This window comes from Leucoraja erinacea, chromosome 10, assembly GCF_028641065.1.
Source record: "Leucoraja erinacea ecotype New England chromosome 10, Leri_hhj_1, whole genome shotgun sequence".
NCBI classification, from domain to species: Eukaryota; Metazoa; Chordata; class Chondrichthyes; order Rajiformes; family Rajidae; genus Leucoraja; species Leucoraja erinaceus.
Genome location: NC_073386.1, coordinates 49,605,140 through 49,629,840, shown reverse-complemented (window position 1 = coordinate 49,629,840; position 24,701 = coordinate 49,605,140). Strand labels below are relative to the sequence as shown.

Below are 24,701 nucleotides of genomic sequence, written 5' to 3'. Positions count from 1 at the left end.
CATGCGTGTCATACTTCAAAGCAGCGGTGTGAGGTCACAGGAACCTATAATGATCTAACATAGTAAGATTATCAAAGAGATACCAGTTTTTGATATGATCATACGAGGGTGGGAGCGGAGGGCACGAAATCCCTCATCGTAACTCCTCATAAAATACAGATCAAACTTCAAACTGGTAAGTTCTCGTTTAATCTTACTATTTTACTTCGGAGTCACGTGAGTGACTTCGTGAAGATTTCAAAGCTCTGTGACCTCATGCCGTGGAACGAGTCCATGCTTCACAACTGCCTTGGGTATTGGGAGAGAGCATCATTAGTAGTTTTAAAACACAATTATACAAAGAGTTGTGTGGTATAACGAAAAAATATAACACTTTTTTAAAAATTTGAGAATCATAACCCTGTAACCTATCGGGCAAATTATTTTGTTGAACCTAAAATGTTTTCTTAATACAATGATGGCTCCAAATAAACTGGTTTATTATACAACCTGTGGAAAAACCCTTTTTTAAAATGACCCTCCTGCCATTCTGGGGATTTGGTCTGTGGGTACCTGTACAATATTGCTGCGGATGTTGCTGCAGTCCTGGTGGAATGAGAGTTGGAACATCAGTGTCTATTCCTGCCATTTTGAGCCACCTTGATATAGTTTGAGTCGTGACCCTATCATGCAGTTTCTTGTAAGAGATAAACAACTCCATACTCTGACCTCGAATGTTCCGAGTATATGCTATGTATTGTTAGATGTGTCTTGTTATACACAGTCGTTTGCCATATGGGTGTACCATAAAATCAAACCCTAGACCCGAGGAACCCGATCTGTTTTCTTTTATTAAATCCTGTATGACAACACCAGTTTCTCGGTGAGATGATCAGGGAGTCCAGGCTCTGTTTGCTTAATGGCTGGACTTGTTGTGCGATAAATAACACCATGAGCATAACCATCTTCCTGGTCTGTTACTGAGGTGACAACGCTGTTATGAGCTACAAGCTCCTCAGCATGTTGAGAAAACGACACCCACGTCCCAGATTTCGGAGTACCTGGTTTGCTTACCAGGGGTGCGCTCCCACCGCGTGCCGTTCCGATCCTTGTGATAGGTAATTGGAGAGTGCACTTGTGGCACTATTAATGGCACTGTAGCTCCATCGATTATCCTAATGGAGGCTTGTTAAAATCCCAATACGGCCAGAATGTTTTTGGCCGAGATTGTTGTCCAAGCAGTATATGCCCCATTTCTTGATGTGTCCAAGGTACTGCTTCCGTGTTGACAGTCTTAGTGCAGATGAGATGAGATTCATCGTCCTGTCTGACAGTATAGTGGGTCTGTTAGACTCTACAAATCAATAAATCCATAGTGTTATGGCATGGAGTCTCCAGTCACTGGATAAATCAACAATTTTTTGGCAATGTTCATAGCGAACATGGTTCTAACACCATCCCCTGTAAGACTGAAAACCATGATTGAGAAGGTCAGTCGGGTACTCTGAAAATTCCAGATGCCGAGTGTGGTTGAATTTACCCTAGTACCCCATTGATGGGTCTGAACGGGGGAAAACCTCACCCTATGGCTTATTTACATAACAATGCCAAGCTGGTTTACGAATTTTAGTACATAATATTGGGGCTAATGATTGCCCCTTTTGTAAGCTCTATATTGCCAAAGTTCCTCTATTGAGTCAATGCCTGCCATATAGAAACCCGCAACTGACACCAAGTCTTTATCAATAATAAGAGCATCCATCTTAAAATGAATATCTAGAACAAATGTGTTTAGGGTTAAATCAATGATAATCCTGCAACCCTACTCTATTTTATTTTAATAAATATGTTCAATCCAATCTTTCGTGTACAAATCTTGTAGCACCATGTGGGTTTTAGATTGTTTGGTTTATGTAAGGACAAAATGCCCTTCTGGTGTATGATGTACTGTGGTTATTGGGATGAGAAAAACCCTATCAGATAACCCTGAATACTGCTGAGATTATATGAATCTGTAGTGATTATATATACCATACATAACTGTAGTGTTGCAACCTCCCCTACCCTCGTAGGTCCCTATTTTAACAGAAGAAAATAAGGTTCTGGTTTAATATTTCTTGTTCGGGGTTGTGTGGGAGGTTTAGGCTTCCGCATCTTCCAGGGTGGCCGCCCTGGCCATACCCTAAAACGGATCCTGCAGGTTATATTGATTTCTGACACTGCTACTGGTATGAGCCACATTTTTTATGGCCTTGCCTGTGGCTGGTATCATGCTCCAAAATAGGCCCTTGCGCTGGCCTTAATGAGCCCCAGTGTCTTGGCTTAGTCCACACACGGTTCTTTGTTTGCAAATGGTAGCATTTTTGGAGTCCTAGTGCTGGCTGAATGGCCGCCTTCCACTTGTAGTTCAGGTCATATTGCATATTATTAAACAGATCTAGTGCGTCTTGATGGTCTTTGGTTACCTACGTTTAGTCCAGGGTGCGGGTGTATGCTATGATGCCTTCCGTCAATCCCTTGAAGGTTCTCTGGATCTTGAGGTCCTGGTTCCTGATGTTCGTCCATATGCTGCCAAATGCATTGGTTTACACTGGGCACCTGTAATGCCTCACCGTTGCCAGGTGGCAGATGTCTGGCCAGTGTTTGTAAATTTTTTCCCTTGTTGGCGTATGTGGCCAGACATATAGTAATACTATTGCCATCCTGGATCCAAGTCTACCCATGTTTGACTTGGCTAAAGTAATCAGCCACCATGTCCAGCAGAGTCCCTGCTGTGTTAGGATCATGGGACGCTGTATTACCAGGCTCTGGCCCATCAGGGTCCTGCCTACTCTTTTTTATAGAGTTAGAGATCTCTAGGGTCCCGCACGGGGTACCCCTGTGGGGCTTAACTGCTGCCCACTTGTCTTTTGTTCTGCGGACCCCTCTTGCAAGTCAACCCAGAACTGACCCACAGTGCTCCCCTCTGATGGGGTAGAAGCATTGTGCAGCCCTCAAAGAGGTACTGCTGTGGTTTTATCACGTTGGAGCAAGGCTCCATACACCGCTTCTTCCCGCTCCAGCCCTCTCGGGCGCTGGTTGCCGGTGGTTTTATGCAAAGTCGGACCCTTCTGAGTCCACTACCTTGTTTAATTTGTGTCTAGCCTACCGCTCGGTCACATGGATCTGGCCGGTGCGGGCCCGACATCGGGCACAGCTGATCCCACTACGGTTGATCCAAGTGCCGCTGGCTGCTGCTGGCTGCCCGCTGTTCCATGGTCCTCCTTCTCCAGTTTTGTCCTTCCTTCCGTGAAGTGGATATGGCCGGTGAGGGGGATAACTGGCACAGCTGCTTCCATCTATTCCTTTAACCTGGCTTCAACACTCTCAGCACTCCTGGCTGCTCCTTTATCTTAGACCCGTGGGACCGACCCCCATACTGACGGTACTGGTCCCTAGTGGTCGTTGCAGCCGGCCAACCTCACTCTAATGCCCTCAATTCTGGGCACTCCTACTTATATGGTTCTTAGCTAAGGGACATATAAGACATTAAAACTGATGATAACAGCTACTATAGTTTTTATTTAATATATATGGTCCGTAGATAAGGGGTGTATCAGATATTAAACTGATAAGAACAGATACTACACTTGATCTTAGCCAAAAAGCCGAGAAGCGATTATTGTAACTAAAACCCCGATGGGACTGACCCTGGTACTCACATACTGGTCCCTTGTAGTAGATTGCAGCCAGTCAACTGCAAAGTCCTTTGCTGCCGAGAAATGAACTTTCTCACCATGCTGGAGCGAAGTTGGGCACAGGTGTTTTTCCCTCTCCGGGAATCGATGTGCCCATGCTGCTCCTGCCGTTGCCAGCTCCTCACGAAGTGCCAGCTGCCACTGCTGCTGCCTGTGCTGCTGCCGCTGTCTGTGCTCCTGCCGCTGTTAGTGCTGCTGCAGCTGCCGGTGCTCCTGCAGCTGCCGGCTCCCACTGCTGCTGCCGCTGCCGCTGCTGCTGCCGCTGCCGCTCCTCCGTGGTTCTCCCGCCGGCCTTACATGGACCTGGTCCATGTCTGCACCTAGAAGGTAAGTTGAAGGAAACGCAGGGTCTCTTACCTGCTGTTCCCGACTTTCCTTCTCCCGCTGGTGACCGTCGTTCCCTGTGTCGGGTTCGAGCCGCTTGGACCGACCCCGGTGTTCACGGGCCTGGTCCTTCGCGGCAGTTCCGCAGCCGGTAACCCCGGCTGTACCTATGGATCCCCTGGACCCTGGGCCTTACCTTTTGAAGAAGGTTTTCAGCCCGAACGTCCCGTTCCGACTCCATCAGTGCCGCTGCACTCGCTGAGTGTTCCGAGCCCCTCGCTGGTCCGAGCTGTCTGTCCCGCAGCCTCTGCGCTGGCTGCTACCGACTGCTCCCAAGCCAGTCTCGTTTGCGACTGGCATAGGGACCTTTTTTACTTTGCTTCCCGCCCGGCCGAGAGGTGAATTTTGCCGGTGCGGGAGCAAAGTCGGGCTCAGGTTGTTCCCCTCCAGGGAAACTCGTGCTGTTGCTGCTGCTGGCTGCTCGCCCTCCACGGGTCTCCCCGCCGGCTTTCCGCAGCCACCTAAAAGTAAGTAGTAAAAAAGGAACGCAGAGTCTCTTACCTGCTGTTCCCGACTTTCAAATTCTCCCGCTTGGGGAACGCCGTTCCCCCCTGTGTGACTCGTTGCAATGCGTGTAGCGATATGACACGCATGCGTGGAAGCGGGGTTCTTCACGAAGTCACTCACGTGACTCCGAAGTAAAACCATAGTCTTTTGTGCAATGTATGACCAGAGTTGCTTGATGTAACATTTGGTCAAATGCTGCCCAGATCTCATGGGCTGTCACTAGGTGCCTCCGTCAGTTTCGCCACCTCCAACGTGACCACACCACTCGCCACATCTTCCCATCTCCCTCCATATCTGCCTTCGGCAAAGACCGCTCCCTCCATAACTCCCTTGTCAATTCTTCCCTTCTCTCCCGCACCACCCCCTCCCTGGGCACTTTCCCTTGCAATCGCAAGTGATGCAACACTTGTCCCTTTCCCTCCCCCTCGACTCCATTCAAGGACCCAAGCAGTCGTTCCAGGTGCGACAGAGGTTTACCTGCATCTCCTCCAACCTCATCTATTGCATCCACTGCTCTAGATGTCAGCAGATCTATATCGGTGAGACCAAGCGGAGGTTGGGCGATCGTTTCGCTGAACACCTCCGCTCGGTCCGCAATAACCAACCTGACCTCCCGGTGGCTCAGCACTTCAACTCCCCCTCCCACTCCGTATCCGACCTCTCTGTCCTGGGTCCCCTCCATGGCCAGAGTGAGCAACACCGGAAATTGGAGGAACATCACCTCACATTCCGCTTGGGGAGTCTGCATCCTGGGGGCATGAACATCAAATTCTCCCAATTTTGTTAATCCTTGCTGTCTCCTCCCCTTCCTCAGTCCCCCTGCTGTCTCCTCCCATCCCCCAGCCTTCGGGCCCCTCCTCCTTTTTCCTTTCTTCTCCCCGCCCCCCCCCCCCCACCCACCCCCGATCAGTCTGAAGAAGGGTTTAGACCCGAAACGTTGGCTATTTCCTTCACTCCATAAATGCTGCTGCACCCGCTGAGTTTCTCCAGCTTTTTTGTGTACCTTCGATTTTCCAGCATCTGCAGTCCCTTCTGAAACACCTAATTTATTGGTGCTGGTGTCTGATCAGTAATGACTCTTGTCTTGTTGACATGCATTCAAGAGGAGCACCACTTCTGCAAAGTGTGGAAAACATCCTTTTGTCTGGATTAGGGTTAGTGGTCAGTGGAGTTTCTTAAAGGTCGAATCATTATAACAGTCCAGCTGTTTTTATGCTGCTCACTTTAGTAATGGGAGGCAGAGGAATAAATAGTCACTGAGGTCCTTTCAGAGCAGAAAGCAAACTGGTGTAAGAACTCAGCGGGCTATGCAGTATCTGTGAAGGTGATGGCATGGTCAACATTTCAGGTCGAGACCACTCTATTGGTCTCAGATGAGTTCTACCAACTACGTTTTGTTCTTGCAACTTTTCCCTAGGTCTAGGAGTTTGGATCCAACAAATATTATTCATTAGTAAAGTGCTTGCAAATCTTGTTTACTTTATCCGTAATGGAATAGACTTTATCCGTAATGGAATAGACTCGGTTTGTACTCGCTAGGATTTAGAAGATTGAGGGGGGATCTTATAGAAACTTACAAAATTCTTAAGGGGTTGGACAGGCTAGATGCAGGAAGATTGTTCCCGATGTTGGGGAAGTCCAGAACAAGGGGTCACAGTTTAAGTATAAGGGGGAAGTATTTTAGGACCGAGATGAGAAAAACATTTTTCACACAGAGAGTGGTGAATCTCTGGAATTCTCTGCCACAGAAGGTAGTTGAAGCCAGTTCATTGGCTATATTTAAGAGGAAGTTACATGTGGCCCTTGTGGCTAAAGGTATCAGGGGGTATGGAGAGAAGGCAGGTACAGGATACTGAGTTGGATGATCAGCCATGATCATATTGAATGGCGATGCAGGCTCGAAGGGCCGAATGGCCTACTACTGCACCTATTTTCTATGTTTCTATGTTTCTAGGGAACATTGCAACACGCAGCCCAAAATAAATAAATACAAGAACCTACCCGGCACATTGGTGCTTCAAGTATAGTTTCACTCTATTGGTCTCAGATGAGTTCTACCAACTACGTTTTGTTACTTTCAAGTCTGTGAGTAAACTTTTCATTTTTTAATAGGCAAAAGCCCTGCTGTGCTCTTCACTAACAGCCATGATATCAGAATGATTAATTTGTTGAAGAAAGAGTACACTCGTCTAGTATCCGCGTTAAAGAATGTGGTCTCCCTTGATGTGGATGTTGAAGAAAATAAGATATACTGGATTGACCTGTACTACAAAATAATCTATAGGTAAGTGATTTTTCTTTTAACTTGATGATCATCCCTGGTTTCCCACAATATTCAAGAATACACTCAATCAGGTCCCAATGATTTATACATGTGCATTTTAAGCCCTCAAGCAACTTCTGTCTAAGACATCACTATTTACTTCCCCAAGCTCCCGAACATTTTGAAACACATTAAAAGTGCTGTATAAATGTAAGTCCTCCTGCGTCTAATTTGAATTCCTGCTCTGAACTTTGCCTTCAGTTATAGTGCATCTGAGACGGCAGCACACAATGGAAGGAAATCCCCCCCATTTGTGTGAAACTCATTTATGTATTGCCCACCAAAATGTCACCAGCGAGGGTGATTCTCATATTACACTGGTCCTAAATAATGTGATTGTCTTAACAACGGCAGCAACGTCAATATCCGAGTGTATTTCACAAAACATTATACTACCAACACAAATTAAGATGATGGCCAACATCCATGCATGTAGTCTCGGTGAATCTGTAATTCCTTCCCACAGAGTTCATAAATAACAAGCAGAAGGAGCAGGAGTTTTATTAACTGATTTCCCAAACATAATTTGCCCTCATCATTAACCTCTAACTCATAACTACACTCCCACTGTCTGAAATTATATTAATTGTGCAATGTGATTGGTCTTGCATTTAAAACTATTTAAAAGTGGAGTGTAAATTACAAATGAATTAAACATTTATTCCATGAACTGTGTTGCAGTGCACCTTTGGATAAAGGCAGTGATCCCAGCCAGCATATCCATTTGATTGAGCAAGGACTCCTAATTCCTGAATGTCTAGCAATAGATTGGATTCACAAAAATATATATTGGACAGACTCTGGTACCAAGTCAATCTCTGTGGCCACGATTGACGGGACTAAAATAAAGACCCTTATCAAAACTGAGCTTGAGAATCCCAGAGCCATTGTGGTCGACCCCATTCAAGGGTAAGTGACGGGAAAGTTATCAATTCCATTTTTGTCTTGCCATTGTTCTCGTTCTTGTTCTCTCATCCTTTGACCCTGTTCAATCAGGTTCATGTACTGGTCAGACTGGGGAAGCCCTGCAAAGATCGAGAAAGCTGGACTAAATGGGCTTGATCGTCAATCACTTGTCAAGGACAACATTGAATGGCCAAATGGAATCACGTTAGGTAGGTGATATTACAGCAATGTGATCTATTTTAGTGAGGCTGCTTTGGATTGCACAGTGAAGCAAAGGTGGACCTCAACTATTCAGTTTATATCAGGAATTGGATGAGTTTGCTGATGTCTGAACTAAGTGGTAATCTGAGCACTGGTGAGGATGTGAATGGGCTCATGGAGAGACAGACAAGCTGAATGAATGGGCAACAACATGGCAGATATCGTTCAATGTGGGAAAATCCACTGGTAGAAAATCCTGGGCACTTTTATTAAGTGCCGAGGCATTGAAAAATGCAGATGTTCAAAAGGGCCTGGAGGTCCTTACACACAAATCACTGAAAGCTAACATTCAGACACAACTTGGAAGGCAAATAGTATATTGGCCTGTACTGCAGGGGGATTGAATAGAAAAGGTAACTGTCTGTTGCAATTGCTGCAACCGGGTCTTGGTGAGGCACACCTGGAGGACAGAGTACAATTTTGTTCTCTAACCGTTTGAGGAAAAAGTGCTGTTACAGTGAAGGGAATGCAGCAAAGATTCTCTGTACTATTTACTGGGACGGCAGGTCTGTCACATGAGGAGAAATTGGATAGATTAGGCCTCTGTTCTCTAGTCTTGGAAAATGGGAATGACCTCATTGGAATGTCAGATCTGCTATTGCCTCTTGTGTTCTTGTATGTGTTCTCTGCACCCTTGAAGGAAAGCAAGTTTCTTTCCTTCATCTAATCCCTACCGGATCAACTCTACATGCTCTCCAAGTGCATACCAGCTGACAACACCAACATCGACGATATTCCATCGTTACCTGCTGCCGCTGCCCTCAAACACCGGCCGGGTCATCCTCTGGGTGTCGGCTGGCTAACACTGTGGGTTTCACCGCTGGGCAGCCTCTCAGCTGCTTCCCGAAGTCGCTCGGGCTCCTCGACCGGACTGCTGCCTCTTCGGTTAGCCGCTTGCTGGCTGCCCTCGTTCAGCCAACGAGTGGCGGCTAATGCTAGCTGCTACAGCGGCTAACCTGATCGCCTCCGTCCTTCTTACAGGCAATCCCCACCAGATGCGAGCCGTGACCAAGACTGGATGTTCATCTCCTCCTGTCATGCCGTAGATAATTTTGGCACTCACAACAGTCATCCACCTCAGTGTACCTAGCCCACGGCTAACCGCTATCGCGGAGCTCTCAGTTCCTCCACTCGGCATCATGTTCAAATATTCAACTTTGCAGCTGATTGAACTCTTCAACTACTCCATCCCATCTTGCATCCCAGTCATCAAACAGCTCGGACTTCTACGTCGACCCCGTTACATCCACAGAGGCTCTCGCCGCAAGTTTGTTTACTTCCACAACGGACAATCCATTCCATCCATCTGGTCACCTGCACGCTCTGTCGCACCTCTGAACAAAACTGAACTACCCACTGTCCCATCATTTGCAAATCCACTCACTGCCCCCCCTCAACTGCAACACCCCCCCTCCCCACTGACCACACGCACTGTTAACCGGGACAACCTCAGATCTCTCCAGCCTGCCCCCATCCCACCACCCTCTCACCATGCCAACTTTGCCCTCCTCAACACCCGATCGCTCAACAATAAAGCCCCTGCCCTCCATGAACTAATCCTTGACAACACTCTGGATTCCTTCTGCTCACTGAAACCTGGCAACAACCCAATGACTTCTTCTCCCTCAACCAAGCATCCCCCCCTGGTTTTAACTACATCTCCAAACCCCCCCCCCCCCCCCCCTCCCGCCGTGGAGGTGGCCTCGCCGTTATTTTCAATCAGAACTTCCGGATAACAGAACTCGCCCTCCCCTCAGTATCATCATTTGAATTCCTCGCTTTCAAAGCTCTTTCCACCATGACAGTTATTTACCGGCCACCTAAACCAAACCCCTCCCTCCTCTCCGATTTTACTGAACGACTCACACTAGCCTCATCTCTCTCTCCACGTCTGCTGCTACTCAGTGACTTAAATATCCACATGGACTCCCCCACCTGCAAGCTCTCATCTGAATTCACCATTTTACTGGACAACTTCACTCTCACCCAACATGTCACCTTCCCCACCCATGATAAAGGACACATCCTCGACCTGGTCTGCTCCACAAATCAACTGGTGCTCGACCTACATCCATGCCTCTTCCCCCTCTCTGATCATAAACTCATACGGTTCACCATCCCTTCTCCCCCCCTCCCCCCCCCCCCCCGCCCCCGCCTCCTCAGAGAAATCACTTTCCGTAATCTAAAATCCATCGATCCCCACCATCTCTCTGACCTGCTCTCCACCACTCTCCCCCTGGACTCAACCCCCATCTCACCTGATGATCTCACAAACCATCTCAACTCCACCTTGTCTACCTCCCTCAACACTCTGGCCCCCCTCAAAACAAAAATCGTGACTTTTAACACCTCTTCACCCTGGTACACACCTGCACTCCGAAAGTTGAAACAGACTGGCTGCCAACTTGAACGACTCACAAAGAAATCATCTCTCACAGTCCACCATGAAGCCTACAAACTCCACCTCGCTGTCTACAAAGACGCCCTCATTGCTGCCAAGTCTGCCTACCTCTCCACCATCTTCACCGACCCCTGCCAAAACCCCAGAACCCTCTTCTCCACAGTGGGCAACCTCCTCAAGCCTCGGACCAACACTCTCCCTACCTCTACTCCGGATCTCTGCAACTCATTTCTCCACTTTTTCGCTGATAAAATTAACATCATTTATCAATCTTTATCCCCTGTATCTGACCCCCCCCATCATCTACTCCAGCACCTGCCAAGGCCCCTCTTCTCCCCATCTCTACTGACCTCCCGACCCCTCCTCCACACTGCCTCCTCTCCCAGTTTGACCCGGTCACCCCTCCTGAAATCTCCAAACTCATCAGCTCTTCCAAACCCACTTCCTGCTCCCTTGACCCCCTCCCCACTCCCCTGCTGAAGTCCTGCCTCCCCGTCCTCTGCCCCTACCTCACTAACCTCTTCAACTCCTCACTGTCCCCTCCGCCTTCAAAACTGCTGCTGTCACCCCAATTTTAAAGAAACCTGGTCTGGATCCCTCCTCTCTCAACAACTACCGCCCAATCTCAAACCTCCCCTTTCTTTCTAAAACCCTGGAGCGTATCGTCAACTCACAACTTCAATCCCATCTCCATGCCAATAACCTATTCGAACCCCTCCAATCTGGTTTTCACCCCCTCCACAGCACAGAAACCGCTCTCCTCAAAGTCCTCAATAACCTCCTCACCTCTGCTGATACCGGTTCCCTCAACATCCTCATCCTCCTCGACCTGAGCGCAGCCTTCGATACCGTGAGCCATAACATTCTGCTCACCAGACTCAAAGACCTCGGTATCGAAGGTACTGCACTCAGCTGGCTCCATTCCTACCTTTCCAACAGATCCCACTTCATCTCTCTCCACAACCACACCTCTGCTACAGCCACAGTCACTCAAGGCGTTCCCCAAGGCTCCGTACTCGGCCCCCTCCTCTTCATCATCTACATCCTCCCCCTTGGTCAGATACTCCGCCACTTCAACCTGGACTTCCACTGTTGATGACACCCAGATCTACCTCAGCACCAAATCCCCCCACAACCCGCCCCCCTCTCCCATATCAACTCCTGTTTGTCAGCTATAAAAACCTGGATGCAACATAACTTCCTCAAACTCAACAGCGATAAAACAGAATTCCTCCTCATAGGCTCCAAATCCACACTCAGCAAAATCAATAACCCCACTCTCACCATCGACGGCACCATTGTCTCCCCATCTCCCCAGGCCCGCAACCTTGGCGTGATCTTTGATTCCACCCTCTCCCTTGAGCCTCACATCCGCCATGTCATTAAAACCTCCTTCTTTCACCTCCGCAACATCGCCAAAATCAGACCCTCTCTCACACCCCCCGCTGCTGAAAGACTCATCCATGCCTTCATCTCCTCCCGACTGGACTACTGCAACTCACTTCTCCTTGGCATCAGCTCCAGCTACATCAACCGACTCCAACTGGTCCAGAACGCAGCCGCCCGACTCATCACCCACACCAAATCCTGGCATCACATCACTCCAGTCCTCAAACAACTTCACTGGCTTCCCATCTCCCACCGGATCACCTACAAAATCCTGGTCCTCACCTACAAAGCCCTCCACCATCTGGCCCCCCCATATCTCACTGACCTCCTCTCCCCCTACCAACCCTCACGGTCCCTCAGATCCACATCAGCTGGTCTCCTCTCCATCCACAAGTCCAACCTCCGCAGTTTTGGGGACAGAGCCTTCTCCAGGGCAGCTCCCAGGCTCTGGAACTCCCTCCCCCAACTGATCCGCAATTCTGAGTCCCTCACCATCTTCCAGTCCCGCCTCAAGACCCATCTCTTCACCTCTGCCTATCCTTAGCCCCACGCCCCCCTCCCTTTTCATCTGTGCTTGAATTGTTGCTCATTTTTTGTTTTGTTTTTGTTTTTGTTTTTGGCCTTGCCTTGTAAAGCGACTTTGAGCCCCAGAAAAGCGCTATATAAATTCAATTTATTATTATTATTATTATTATTATTAATGTACTAAGCCAGCACTCGCTGGAATTTAGAATGATGAGGGGGACCTCATTGATACCAACCGAATAATGAAAGGACCAGATTAAGTGAATGTGTTGATATTTTCACTAGTGGGCGAGTCTAGATCCAGAGGGCACAGCCTCAGAATAAAAGGAAGTACCTTTAGAATGGAGATAAAGGAATTTATTTAATCAAAGCGTGGTGAATCTATGGAATTAATTGCCACTGACGCCTGTGGAGGCCAACTCATTTGGTATTTTCAAGGCGTAGATTGGCAGACACTTGATTGGTAGGGTGTGAAGGGTTATGGGAGAAGGCAAGAGAATGGGTTTGGGAGGAAAAGATAGATTAGCCATGGATGAATGGCAGAGTCTATTCGATGAGCCGAATGGCCTAATTCTCCTCCTATGACATGAACATGAAATTCTGAGAGCATTTAACAGTATAGAAACTGGGAGAATTGTTTCCCTGGTTAAGGAGTATTCAACTTTCACAGGCTCTAAATAAATAGCAAGTTATTTAAGTTTGAAATAAGGAGAAATGCTTTCTCAATTGGAAGATCGTAAATCTTTAGAGTTCTCTAGACTGTGCAGTTATTGAGTTCAAAATAACAATCAATAGATTCGTAGACGTGTGAAAAATAACAATGCTAAATCTGGAGGTAATCTGACCGAACCTGAGTCTGGACTATGTCTACTCTTAGACATTTAATCTGATGTAATTTATTTTACATCAGCATAGAAACATAGAAAATAGGTGCAGGAAAAGACCATTCGGCCCTTCGAGCCAGCACCGCCATTCATTGTGATCATGGCTGATCGTCCCCAATCAATAACCCGTGCCTGCATTCTCCCCATATCCTGTGATTCCACTAGCCCCTAGAGCTCTACCTAAATCTCTCTTGAATCCATCCAGTCATTTGGCCTCCACTGCCCTCTGTGGCAGGGAATTCCACAAATTCACAACTCTCTGGGCGAAAAAGTTTTTTCTCCCAATCTTAAATGGCCTCCCCTTTATTCTAAGACTGCGGCCCCTGGTTCTGGACTCGCCCAACATTGGGAACATTTTTCCTGTATCTAGCTTGTCCAGTCCTTTTATAATTTTATATGTTTCTATAAGATACCCCCTCATCCTTCTAAACTCCAGTGAATACAAGCCTAGTCTTTTCAATCTTTCCTATTATGACAATCCTGCCATCCCAGGGATCAATCTCGTGAACCTACACTGCACTGCCTCAATCACAAGGATGTCCTTCCTCAAATTAGGAGACCAAAACTGTACACAATACTCCAGATGTGGTCTCTCCAGCTGAACTTTATTTCTCCCAGTATGTTAGTTTTGGATTAAAACTAATATTGAATGCCTGTTGCCCCTGGTGAAAGGAGTTGAGGAATCTGTAGTGACACAAGGGTTGTATCTAATTGTAGATTTATTGAACCAACGCCTATATTGGGTTGACTCCAAACTACACCAGCTTTCCAGCATTGATCTCAACGGTGGGAATAGAAAAACATTGCTATTCTCAGAAGAATATTTGACACATCCATCTGCACTTGCGGTATTTGAGGTAAGACTTGTAAGCTCTGTGTACCTGTAGTTAGCACCACCAAAGCAGAAAAGCCCACAATTTCCTTTCTTTAAGCTTCATGCAATACCAGAACACAGCGTTTCTGAATGTGAATGTTTTGTATGTAGTCATTTTCTTTAAATTAAATTGAGTTAAGTTATAATCAGTTTGCACAAATCTGCAGTAATTAAGATCAGCAGGACTTGAGTCCACTGAAAAATTGAATTGACCTGGCTCCAAAGTTTCCATGTGCATCAGCTCCTGCCTCTCAATCATTGACTCTAGCTGGGATGAGGGACTTGAGGAGGTTTGTGGTCATTATTGTTGTGGATAGCTTCACTGTCAAGCCAGGGATCATGACAGAGGCCTCCTCGTGGCGACACGATGCACTCTGTGACGCGTCGGGCGACAATTCTGTCAACATGTTGAACGACGACAGAAGCCAACAGCGAGCTACATCGTCTGATACACGAGCGAAAGAACTGTCAAGCCCAGACCTCTCCTGTCATCTGGATTGGTACAGCTTGCAGCAAGTGACAGGAACCTGTTCTCTTCCTTGGTCCCTATTCCTACCTACTTTAAATCCATAGGAATAGGAATAGGAATACTTTATTGTCACATGTTACTAGGCACAGTGAAATTCTTTGAGTGCATTCACAATGTAAACAAATAATGCCACTTACGGTGCCGGCAAAGTTACAAAGCTCCTCCTTTTGTCGTCCCCCCCCCCCCCTATTGTCCTCCCTCCACCTCCCTCCTCCCTCCACACCAGGTCGTCCATTGTTCTTCCCCTCCCCCATCATGGTAGTCTCCTACACTCTCATCGACCGTCGACCTGCGAGGCATCGCCGCCAAAGCCCCATCATCGCGCAGCTTCACCGCTGCCGATGCCGCCGCTTCACGCCTCTGTGGTGCCGGCCCCGGCCCCAGCCGCAGGCTCCGTCGGCTGCTTCGTCCGACCTGGGCTTCTACCCGCAGGGCCCCGACCCAACCCAGTCCACAGCTGCGGCCGTCGGGAAGCCTTCTGGCTGCCAAGGTCAATTTTAAGAGCCTCAGTGTGTTCTTAGTTCATAAGTGATAGGAGCAGAATTAGGCCTTTCGGCCCATCAAGTCTACTCCGCCATTCAATCATGGCTAATCTATCTCTCTCTCACAACCCGATTCTTCTGCCTTCTCCCCATAACCCCTGTTACCCGTACTAATCAAGAATCCATTTCTCTCTTAAAAATATCAATTGATTTGGCCTGCCCAGCCTTCTGTGGCAATGATTGCTGCGGATTCATAGCCCTCTGATTGGAGAAATTCCTCCTCATTGCTTTCCTAAAGGAAGGTTCTTCTATTCAGAGGCTATGATCCCTGGTCTTAGACTCCTCCACTAGAGGAACCACCCTCTCCACATCCACTCTATCCAGGCTACGTTTAGAGTTATGGTTTACTTTATTTATTATGTCAGATTTGTTCATTTGTAATGATGCACTGGTGACATGATTCTGTGAGTACAGAGCAATATTTTAATGTGTGAGAAAGAACTCCAGATGCTGGATAAAATCGAACGTGGACTCAAAATGCTGGAGTAACTCAGCAGGTGAGGCAGTATCTATGGAGAGAAGGAATGGGTGACGTTTCAGGTTGAGACCCTTCTTATGTTGTTGCTTTTGAACATCTCTAAAATACCAGCAATTCATAGCCAAGATCAGCACAGACTAAGTTCTGATTTCTACCTCTGCTGAACGCAGTACCTGACTTCCACTTGAAAAGTGAACGTGACTGCAGTTCAGTTTTAACATTGCAAGGATACTGCAAGGTTGATCTTTGAATCTTTCAGATCAATGTGGTGCAAGGCTTTAATATTAACGAGAGACTACAAACCAGAGGCATCCTGCATTATCATGTCAATATTTTCTGGTAGCAAGTTATTAGTGAAGGAAAGCACTTCATTGTTGCAGATGACAAGAACAGTATTGGATGAGGTTCAGAAAATGCCCCTCTGTTCAAACATGTTTCCCCATAGACACTAATTAAACAGGTAATTGCTAATTGTGTGCATGATCTTTCTATTGCAGGACAAGATTTACTGGATTGACAATGAGCAGGACTCTATTTACTGTGCAAATAGACTGACAGGGAGAGATGTGATGTTACTCGCAAATAATCTGAACAACCTGCATGACATTGCCATTTTTCATGAACTAAAACAACCCAAAGGTAACACCTTTCAGAAGCTACTCAGTTAAAACTTTACACATTCTCCTGCTTTCTCCCCATAACCCCTGATACCCGTACTAATGAAGAATCTATTTCTGCCTTCAGCGTAATGGGGTGAAAAGGGTGGGGTCTGATCCTAGAACACGGTGTGCTTTGCAGTCTTTCATAACGTGAAATCACGTGGGTGGCACGGAGACGCAGCGATAGAGTTGCTACCACACAGTGCCAGAGGCCTGGGTTTGATCTGACTACGGGTGTTGTCTGTATGGAGTTTGTGCATTCTTCCCGTAATCCGCATTGGTTTTCTCCTGGAGCTCCTGCTTCCTCACAGACTCCAAGGACATGCAGGTTTGTAGGTTAATTGGCTTAGTCAAATTGTAAATCGTCCCTTGTGTGTGTAGGATCACTGATTGGCATGAACTCGGTGGGCGTGTTTCCACGTTGTATCTCCAAACTAAACTAAACTCAATCTGGAAATGTGAGGTGAAGAAAGATAATTTTCAGTATTTATTTACTTGATATCTTGATAGATTTTTTTGGTAGTAATTTGTGAATTCCATCGGGGCGAATTTCCATTTCCTGAACTGCTGTGATGTGTGGGTGGACTTATGAAGCCTTTTTCCATACCTTGTTCATTTTTCTATGTTTAACTAGCTGTAAACGTTTGTGTACATGGCGGGACACCAAAAGGAGGGTGTCAGTATCTCTGTTTACCTGCTCCACAAATCAGCAGCCATTCTGCAAAGTACACATGCGCTTGCCCTGATGACATGGAACTTGGGCATGACATGAGAAAGTGTTACAGAGGTATGTGTATCTTTTCTGCTAATGGGACGTGCTCGTTTTAGCAGTTTCTAAAGCAGGAGAGTCTTCTCAGGCCAGATTTGTTCTTCCTGACTGAGATTATTTAAAACTTTTGATATTAGGCATTCGCTAATAAGTAGAGCCAGGATTTTGCCATAAGTGTCCTTTCATGCCTATTTTGATGATTTCACCAGGATAATGCCTTTTTCACAATCAAGTGTCTAAATCAGCCTTTTTTGCCGTTTTGCTAAAAGGTCGTGCTATTTTCTCTAATTGTACCATGATTACAATGATGTTTTCTATGTTAACACGTTAATATTAATGTTATTATTAACGTGTTAACATAGTATAACTTACAAGAAAACTTCCACCACCGGGCCACAACTGGGGGCGACACCATCGGTCGTTCATTCGTTCGTGCCGCTGCCCCCTGGTTCAGTTTTCTCCAAGATCTATTTAAGAAAGAACAGCAGATGCTGGAAACATTGAAAGTAGACAAAAAAAATGCTGGAAAAACTCAACGGGTGAGGCAGCATCTATGGAGAGAAGGAATAGGCGATGTTTCGGGTTGAGACTCTTCTTCAGACTGATGGGGGGTGGGCTGGAAAAAGAAAGGAAGAGGCAGAGACAATAGGACTAGAAGAAGAGCTGGGAAGGGTGAGGGGGAGGAGGGAGAAGACAAAGGCTATCTAAAATTTGAGAAATCAATGTTGATACTGCTGGGGTGTAGACTTCCCAAGCAAAATACCCAAGCTTGTCACCTCACTACATTTACTGCTGGCTCCAGTCGCAAATCTGAGTTTTCAAGTGATCTGTGTATGGCATTCATTGATGCTGGAATTCTATTGTGGAAATTGGAAAACAAATCTCTCAGAGGTTTTTAGAGAAATACACAGAGGAACATATACCATGTAAGTCATTATTATGGAAAAAATATGTTGACAGCAACTTCAACATTGTTGTGCAGAATATTAGAGATGAAGTTGCATGCAACCAAATATGGATCCCAATAGACGAGACAACTGATGCTGTGAGGAGATATGATGCCAATGTGGTCATCGGTACACTGGAGGCAGGTCAACCATCAAAGGAGTATTTGTTGACATCGGAAGTCATACAGCTCAACTATTGCTCAGTTGTTTACATCCTCACTTGCTGTACTTTGGCCAGAAAGTATAAAACACGAGAATGTACTTCTGTTTGTGACTTAAAGTTTCATTCCCAAAATGTTGCATTTGACTTCTTTAGCTCAAGAACTTCATAGAATTGCCAAGCACAAACGTAGCTTGTTTCCAAATGTCGATTGCCTAGGCAATGTCAAGAAAATCTTCCTCAAAGTACCATCACGAGTGCAGTTGTTCAAGGAAATGGCACCTGAGATTCCGCTACCTCCTTAGCCTGTTTTGACTAGGTGGGGTACATGGCTCTCTCCTGTATTCTACTATGCTGCAAATTTTGAAAAGATAAAATAAATCATCAACTGTTTTGTAGAAGAAGAATCTGCTGCAGTCAGAATCGTCAGTAAAATCATGCAGAGAAAGTCCCTCTTATGTTTATTGATTCTAATTTTGCAAACTTCCCACAAGCTATCACTTCCCTTGAGAAACGTGGCAAAACATTTGTGAATAACTTGCAGGTTTTCTAACAAAGTAACTGACGATATTCGTAAAGTCCTTGGCGATGTAGGTAATGACATACAAGGAAAATGTGAGAGTGATTTTAGCTAACAAAGATCTTAACAAAATACAAAACATAGCTAAGGTTCTCAAAGGTAGGTGTAATGCACAAGATATCGACATGAATATAGAGTGTAGCTTGTTTCGGGTATGCACCAGTGACCTTAGCTGGGGTGAAATACGTTTTTCACAACTGAAGCATATACTGTCTGACAAATGGCGTAGTTTAACACCAGATAATTTGAAAAAAAAATGCTAGTAATTATGTGCAACCAGGCAACTTTGGTCATTTAATGTAGTATACCTTTATATTATTATTTTTAACCATATTTTGGTGGTGGAAATAAATGCATTTTTATGCCTTTTTTGTCAATAAAAGCCTTTTTAATTTCCTTTTTGCCTGCCTGTCTATTTCAGAGTTTTTTAGTGCCTAAACATCCTGGCTCTACAAATAAGGAATTCATGATTTATTGACCAACGAGAGGTAGTTAGTTCCCTGCCTTGGTGATTGTTGAAGCACCATGCATACATGCATTTAGAAGAAGCTGGGAAAGAACTCTTAGAAAAATGAATGTTTGAATAGTCGTAGGAGATGATTTGAGTAAAGCGTTATCCCTGGCTTTGACCAGTTTGGACTGCATAGCTGCCATATTCTATATCTTTCACATCGCTTGCAAATCTGAACCCTTGCATCTGGCCACAGGGGAAATTGCCTTTGTGCGGTTGTTTTAAGCTGTTTGATGTTCAAGTTGCAGTTCATGGTGTGTGTTTTTGTGTATCTTTATTTCTAAATAGTTGGAGAGTCTCCCTCAGTCACGAACATCAACCCAACTCCCAAATCTGGAGCACCTTTCTCCAATGCATGGATCCCTGCAGAAACCACAACTCCAGCTGGTACAGCAGTTCCAAATGGCGTTGGCACCGGAGACCCACGGTTGCATTTCCCTTCTGACAGCAACAGCACTGACGCATACTTGGTCCACAGCAACAGCTCCTCACAACTATGTAAGTCTGACCGGTATAAATCTCTGCCGTTTTGCTGCTTATGTTTTATGACAAAGTAAAGCAGGCAACTTGATTTCACATTCCCTGATCCAACTCTGCACAGGCAGAGAGAATCTGGCCAAGGACAGGCCCGTAATTGCTGTCAGCCCATTTTTCACATATATCTATATATGGTCCAATGAATCATATTGTACCATTATTCAGGGTTGTAACATCACCACGTCTCTAGTGTGCACAAGAGGCAGTCCTGATTTCTGCACTCTCCATTCCTTCGTTATTCCACTATCACATTCTATGAATGTGAAATGGATCTTCTCATCTACCCTTCCCTTCTAATGTGACTTCTGTTTCTTAAAGTCATCTTCTAGTTCAACTTCCAAATCTCAGAACTGGAGCTAGTTAGTTACCCCTCTCAATTTCTCTCTAATGTTCCAGACTGGGCTTTTCAGATCAAAGCTTGATGTTGCCTAGCTGCCACTTGTTTTGCTTCGATTCCTCTCTATAGGTTTTCCAACACATTCCAAAGGTAATGCAGAGATGATGGGCTGAGCAGCAATGTGGTCCGGTTGTTGCTTCAGCTGCTCATGTTCACATATGACAACATACATACACAAGTTGGCATAAACTCCTGTTTCTTTATCCCAACAGCAAACAGCCAGGAAGAAGGCAAGAAGTCGACTTCAACCAATGCTATCGTGGGAATTATCACCCCTATTGGTGGGTAACTCCTTCTTGTTTTAAAAAAATATAGCTTTTTTATATTACTGCAGAGGAATGCAACATTTAATTTTGTGTAACAGCTACCGTTGGCTGGGTTGATGCCCAAGTATATATGCTATGTATGCAACCTGTTCATAGACACAAAAAACTGGAGTAACTCAGCGGGCCAGGTAGCATCTCTGGAGAGAAGGAATGGGTGATGTTTTGGGTTGAGACACATCCCATCCAACTCCCTAAGGCAGAAGACTTGTAGCCAGCTCCCTGCTTAATTGAACCCCCCTGATAAGACGAGACATTTTTATAATTCTTATTTGTTTTACTATTTTTATAGACTTTTCTTCCCCTCTATAGGAATGTTAGCTCTTCATTTCAACCAACCACCAATTAGAGATCTGTCATGTTCTTGTTGTATTTTGCCTGAGAGCAGAGATTTGAGTGGACCTTCAAGTAACGAGGGAGTGAATAGCCGAGCCAAGCGTCTCTTGACTGACAAGGTTCTTCTACACTCTGAAGTTTAGTAGGAAAGGTGGTTTCTTTAAAACATAAAAAAATAATCTTAGCACAATTGACAGAGTGAAGGGGCAAAGATGTTTCCCTGGCAGTGGATCCATTTTGTGAAAACTTGATTGAATGTTTAATCACTCTAAAGGGCCTGTCCCACTTGGGCGTCATTTACGTGACATCAATTACGCGTCACGATGCCCGACGCTCGCGTCGTGACACAGATGTGATGCGCGTATGGCGTGCATTACACACGCATGGTGACGTAGGCTGTGATGCGCGGTCGCGCACGGTGCCCCAGGATTTTGGGATTCACAAAATCTTCGCGAGCCACCTGCGTGACCCGCAAATGACGCCCAAGTGGGACAGGCCCTTAAACCATTCTGTTATCGTAATCAGTGACACATCTGAGCTTTGACGATTTTCTTTGTGTGACTCATTATCATTGACTAATCAGTTCTGTATATAATTGCATACAAGGTAACACCTGTGTGTTTTGGTTGGTAAATTTTAACGATTGAGTTAATTTTCCTCAGAGCTCTAATTTCCATGACTATTTTCAGTGATCATTATTTTGCTCTGCCTGGGCGGCTTCCTGATCTGGAGGAACTGGAGAAGGAAGAACACCAAGAGTATGAACTTTGACAATCCAGTCTATAGGAAAACCACAGAAGAGGAGGAACTGGAGGAGACCCACATTGGAAGGAACGGACAGATTGGCCACGTTTACCCTGCAGTAAGTCTTCCCCACCTGTTAAACACCTGGCACTGCACCAAACCGATGAGTCCTGCTGTTGGACAGTGGATCATTCTGCAAACCAGCTATAGCTTTTGTTACTGGAAATCCACATCCAAGTTACACATAAGCACGTTAAATACATTTTAATCTGAAATCTAATTTTGATGCTTCTAAAGTGTGGTGAACGTCTTTTTACTTTCGAAATTTGATTTTTATTTTCCTTCACAGTCATATAATATTCCCTGCTAAGATTCTCTGTTTCTTGCTTGTTTGCAATACTGCACCTTTTTTTTTTTTTGTTTATTTTTTAGAAGTTAATCGAAAGTACAGTGGGAACCTAATTTTAGGTGCCAACTATGTAATACCGTAATCCATTCTATTCAACCTCTAGTTTTCATATAATATTCCCTGCTAAGATTCTCTGAGAGAGTAGAAAAACGTGAAGTGTGTATATAAAAAATAAAAAAGGAAGAGAGAAAGTGGAAAGTAGAAATAGAAGAGAAGACCCCTTAAAAGATAATTTTTCAAATCCGTATTCGGAGATGTAGATCTATCCGCGTCATGAACTGAAATCAGCAATACTGCACCTTTTGCAAAATTTCTTGTGAACTCCTCCCATTTATACTTAAGGTCTCTTGATCATTTCAGGTGTAAGTTTGTAGCTTGGTAGCTGTAGTCTAAAACCTGTAACTTTGCTAGATTAAGAGCCACCAACACACAGGTGTAACTTTGCTAGATTAAGATCCACCAACACAACAGTCCCGCTGCTGTCAATAGACAATAGACACAGGAGTAGGCCATTCGGCCCTTCGAGCCAGCACTGCCATTCCATACGATCATGGCTGATCATCCACAATCAGTACCCCATACTGAGTTTGTTTGCCCCATCGAGAATTTGTTTAATGCAATTGGCAGTGCGAATTTCTGGAGAGGTTGAGTGATGTACCTTCTGCCTGAGGTGAACAAGCATCCTGGGATACTGAATCTTGTTGCGGGTGGGTGAGTTCTGTTACTGATACGGATTCGCTGAAGGTGATGAGTTCCATTTTGTGCGTCGGAATCTGGATGAGGACGTGCAGGAAGTATGAAATCCACCTGCTCTGTTGATTTGACGGAGTTCTGCAAAAGGTAAATGGTGAAAGTGAACGAGACCGTGCCTAGAATCATTTATTATTAGACATACAAATTTCAATGTAATGGTTCTCATGAGAAATGGAATAGTTTTCTTGCCATTTTCTCATCCGTTTTAAACAGGAAATTGTACAATGACCTTGGTAGAATTGGGAGACTTTGTAACTATAGTGTTCTCGAATGATGTATCTACAGTTTACCCTTTCATTAATGCCTCTGCTCTTTACCTCTGCCTGCTTGTTTCTCAAATCATTTTCATACATCAATCTTGCTTTCAGTACTTGCAGCGAGTAATGTATGGAGGATGGGTTTTCATTTGTCCTGTCTAGATGTGAGAAAGGAGAGTGTGTCAGTAAAAGTAAGTGTACTGGAGATAACTATTGTATTGGGTGTATACAGTCCTATTGATTAAGTTTCAGCTCTAGTAACCAAAGGTTTGGATACTAAACGTTGATCCAGGACTGCAGACCTCCACTGCTGCTGGGGAATTTAAGTTAAGGAAATTAATCATATGTCGTAATAAAGATGTTAGTCCTGAAATATTGATGACCCTGAAACTGACAGTAGTTATTTCAGTAGCGTAGCTAATGTTATCCCACTTTTCAAGAAAGGAGCGAGAGAGAAAAAGGGGAATTATAGACCAGTTAGCCTGAAATCGGTGGTAAGGAAGATGCTGGAGTCAATTATTAAAGAAGTAATAACGGCACATTTGAATAACAGTAACAGGATTGGCACAAGTCAGCATGGATTTCTGAAGGGGAAATCCTGCTTGATTAATCTTCTGGAATTTTTTGAGGATGTGACACGTAAAATGGATGAAGGAGAGCCAGTGGATGTAGTGTATCTGGATTTTCAGAAAGCCTTGGATAAGGTCCCACACAGGAGATTAGTGGGCAAAATTAGACAACATGGTCTAGGGGGTAGGGTATTGACATGGATAGAGAATTGGTTGGCAGACAGGAAACAAAGAGTGGGAGTGAACGGGTCTCTGTCAGAATGGCAGGCAGTGGCGAATGGAGTGCTGCAAGGCTCTGTGCTGGGGCTGCAACTATTTACAATATATATTAATGATTTGGATGATGGAATTAAAAGTAACACCAACAAATTTGCAGATGACACAAAGCTGGGTTGCAGTGTGAACTGCGAAGAGGATGCTAGGAGGTTGCAGGGTGACTTGGACAGGTTGGGTGAGTGAGCAGATGCATGGCAGATGCAGAATAATGTAGATAAATTTGAGGTTATCCACTTTGGCAGCAAGAACAAGGAGGCAGATTATTATCTCAATGGTGTCAGATTAGAAAAAAGGGAAGTGCAACGAGACCTGGGTGTCCTTGTACACCAGTCACTGAAAGTAAATATGCAGGTACAGCAGTCAGTGAAGAAAGCTAATGGCATGTTGGCCTTCATAACGAGAGGATTTGAGTATAGGAATGGAGAGGTCCTTCCACAGTTGTACAGGGCCCTGGTGAGACCACATCTGGAGTATTGTTTGCAGTTTTGATCTCCTAATTTGAGGAAGGACATCCTTGCTATATTGAGAGAGTGCAGCGTAGGTTCACCAGGTTAATCCCCAGGATGGCGGGACTGTCATATGAGGAAAGATTGGAAAGACCGGGCTTGCATTCACTGGAATTTACTGTAGAAGGATGAGGGGGCATCTTATAGAAACATATAAAATTATAAAATGACTGGACAAGCTAGATGCAGGAAAAATGTTCCCAATGTTGGGGGAGTCTAGAACCAGGGGCCACAGTCTAAGAATAAAGG

General features: G+C 45.3%; 1 protein-coding gene and 1 pseudogene across 1 annotated transcript in view; one reads left to right on the top strand and one right to left on the bottom strand.

Annotated features, from left to right (window-relative positions):
* lrp8 (low density lipoprotein receptor-related protein 8, apolipoprotein e receptor) overlaps positions 1-24,701 on the top strand; it is a 103,934-nt gene that overhangs the window by 73,798 nt on the left and 5,435 nt on the right. Inside the window, exons 10-18 of the mRNA XM_055642216.1 lie at positions 6,720-6,891; positions 7,612-7,839; positions 7,927-8,045; positions 14,014-14,153; positions 16,217-16,358; positions 17,013-17,165; positions 19,634-19,843; positions 20,492-20,560; positions 21,628-21,800. Of these exons, the coding sequence (XP_055498191.1) occupies positions 6,720-6,891; positions 7,612-7,839; positions 7,927-8,045; positions 14,014-14,153; positions 16,217-16,358; positions 17,013-17,165; positions 19,634-19,843; positions 20,492-20,560; positions 21,628-21,800 (1,406 nt within the window). The remainder of the gene's footprint in view (positions 1-6,719; positions 6,892-7,611; positions 7,840-7,926; positions 8,046-14,013; positions 14,154-16,216; positions 16,359-17,012; positions 17,166-19,633; positions 19,844-20,491; positions 20,561-21,627; positions 21,801-24,701) is intronic.
* Positions 3,531-3,638, bottom strand: LOC129701318 (U2 spliceosomal RNA; annotated as a pseudogene).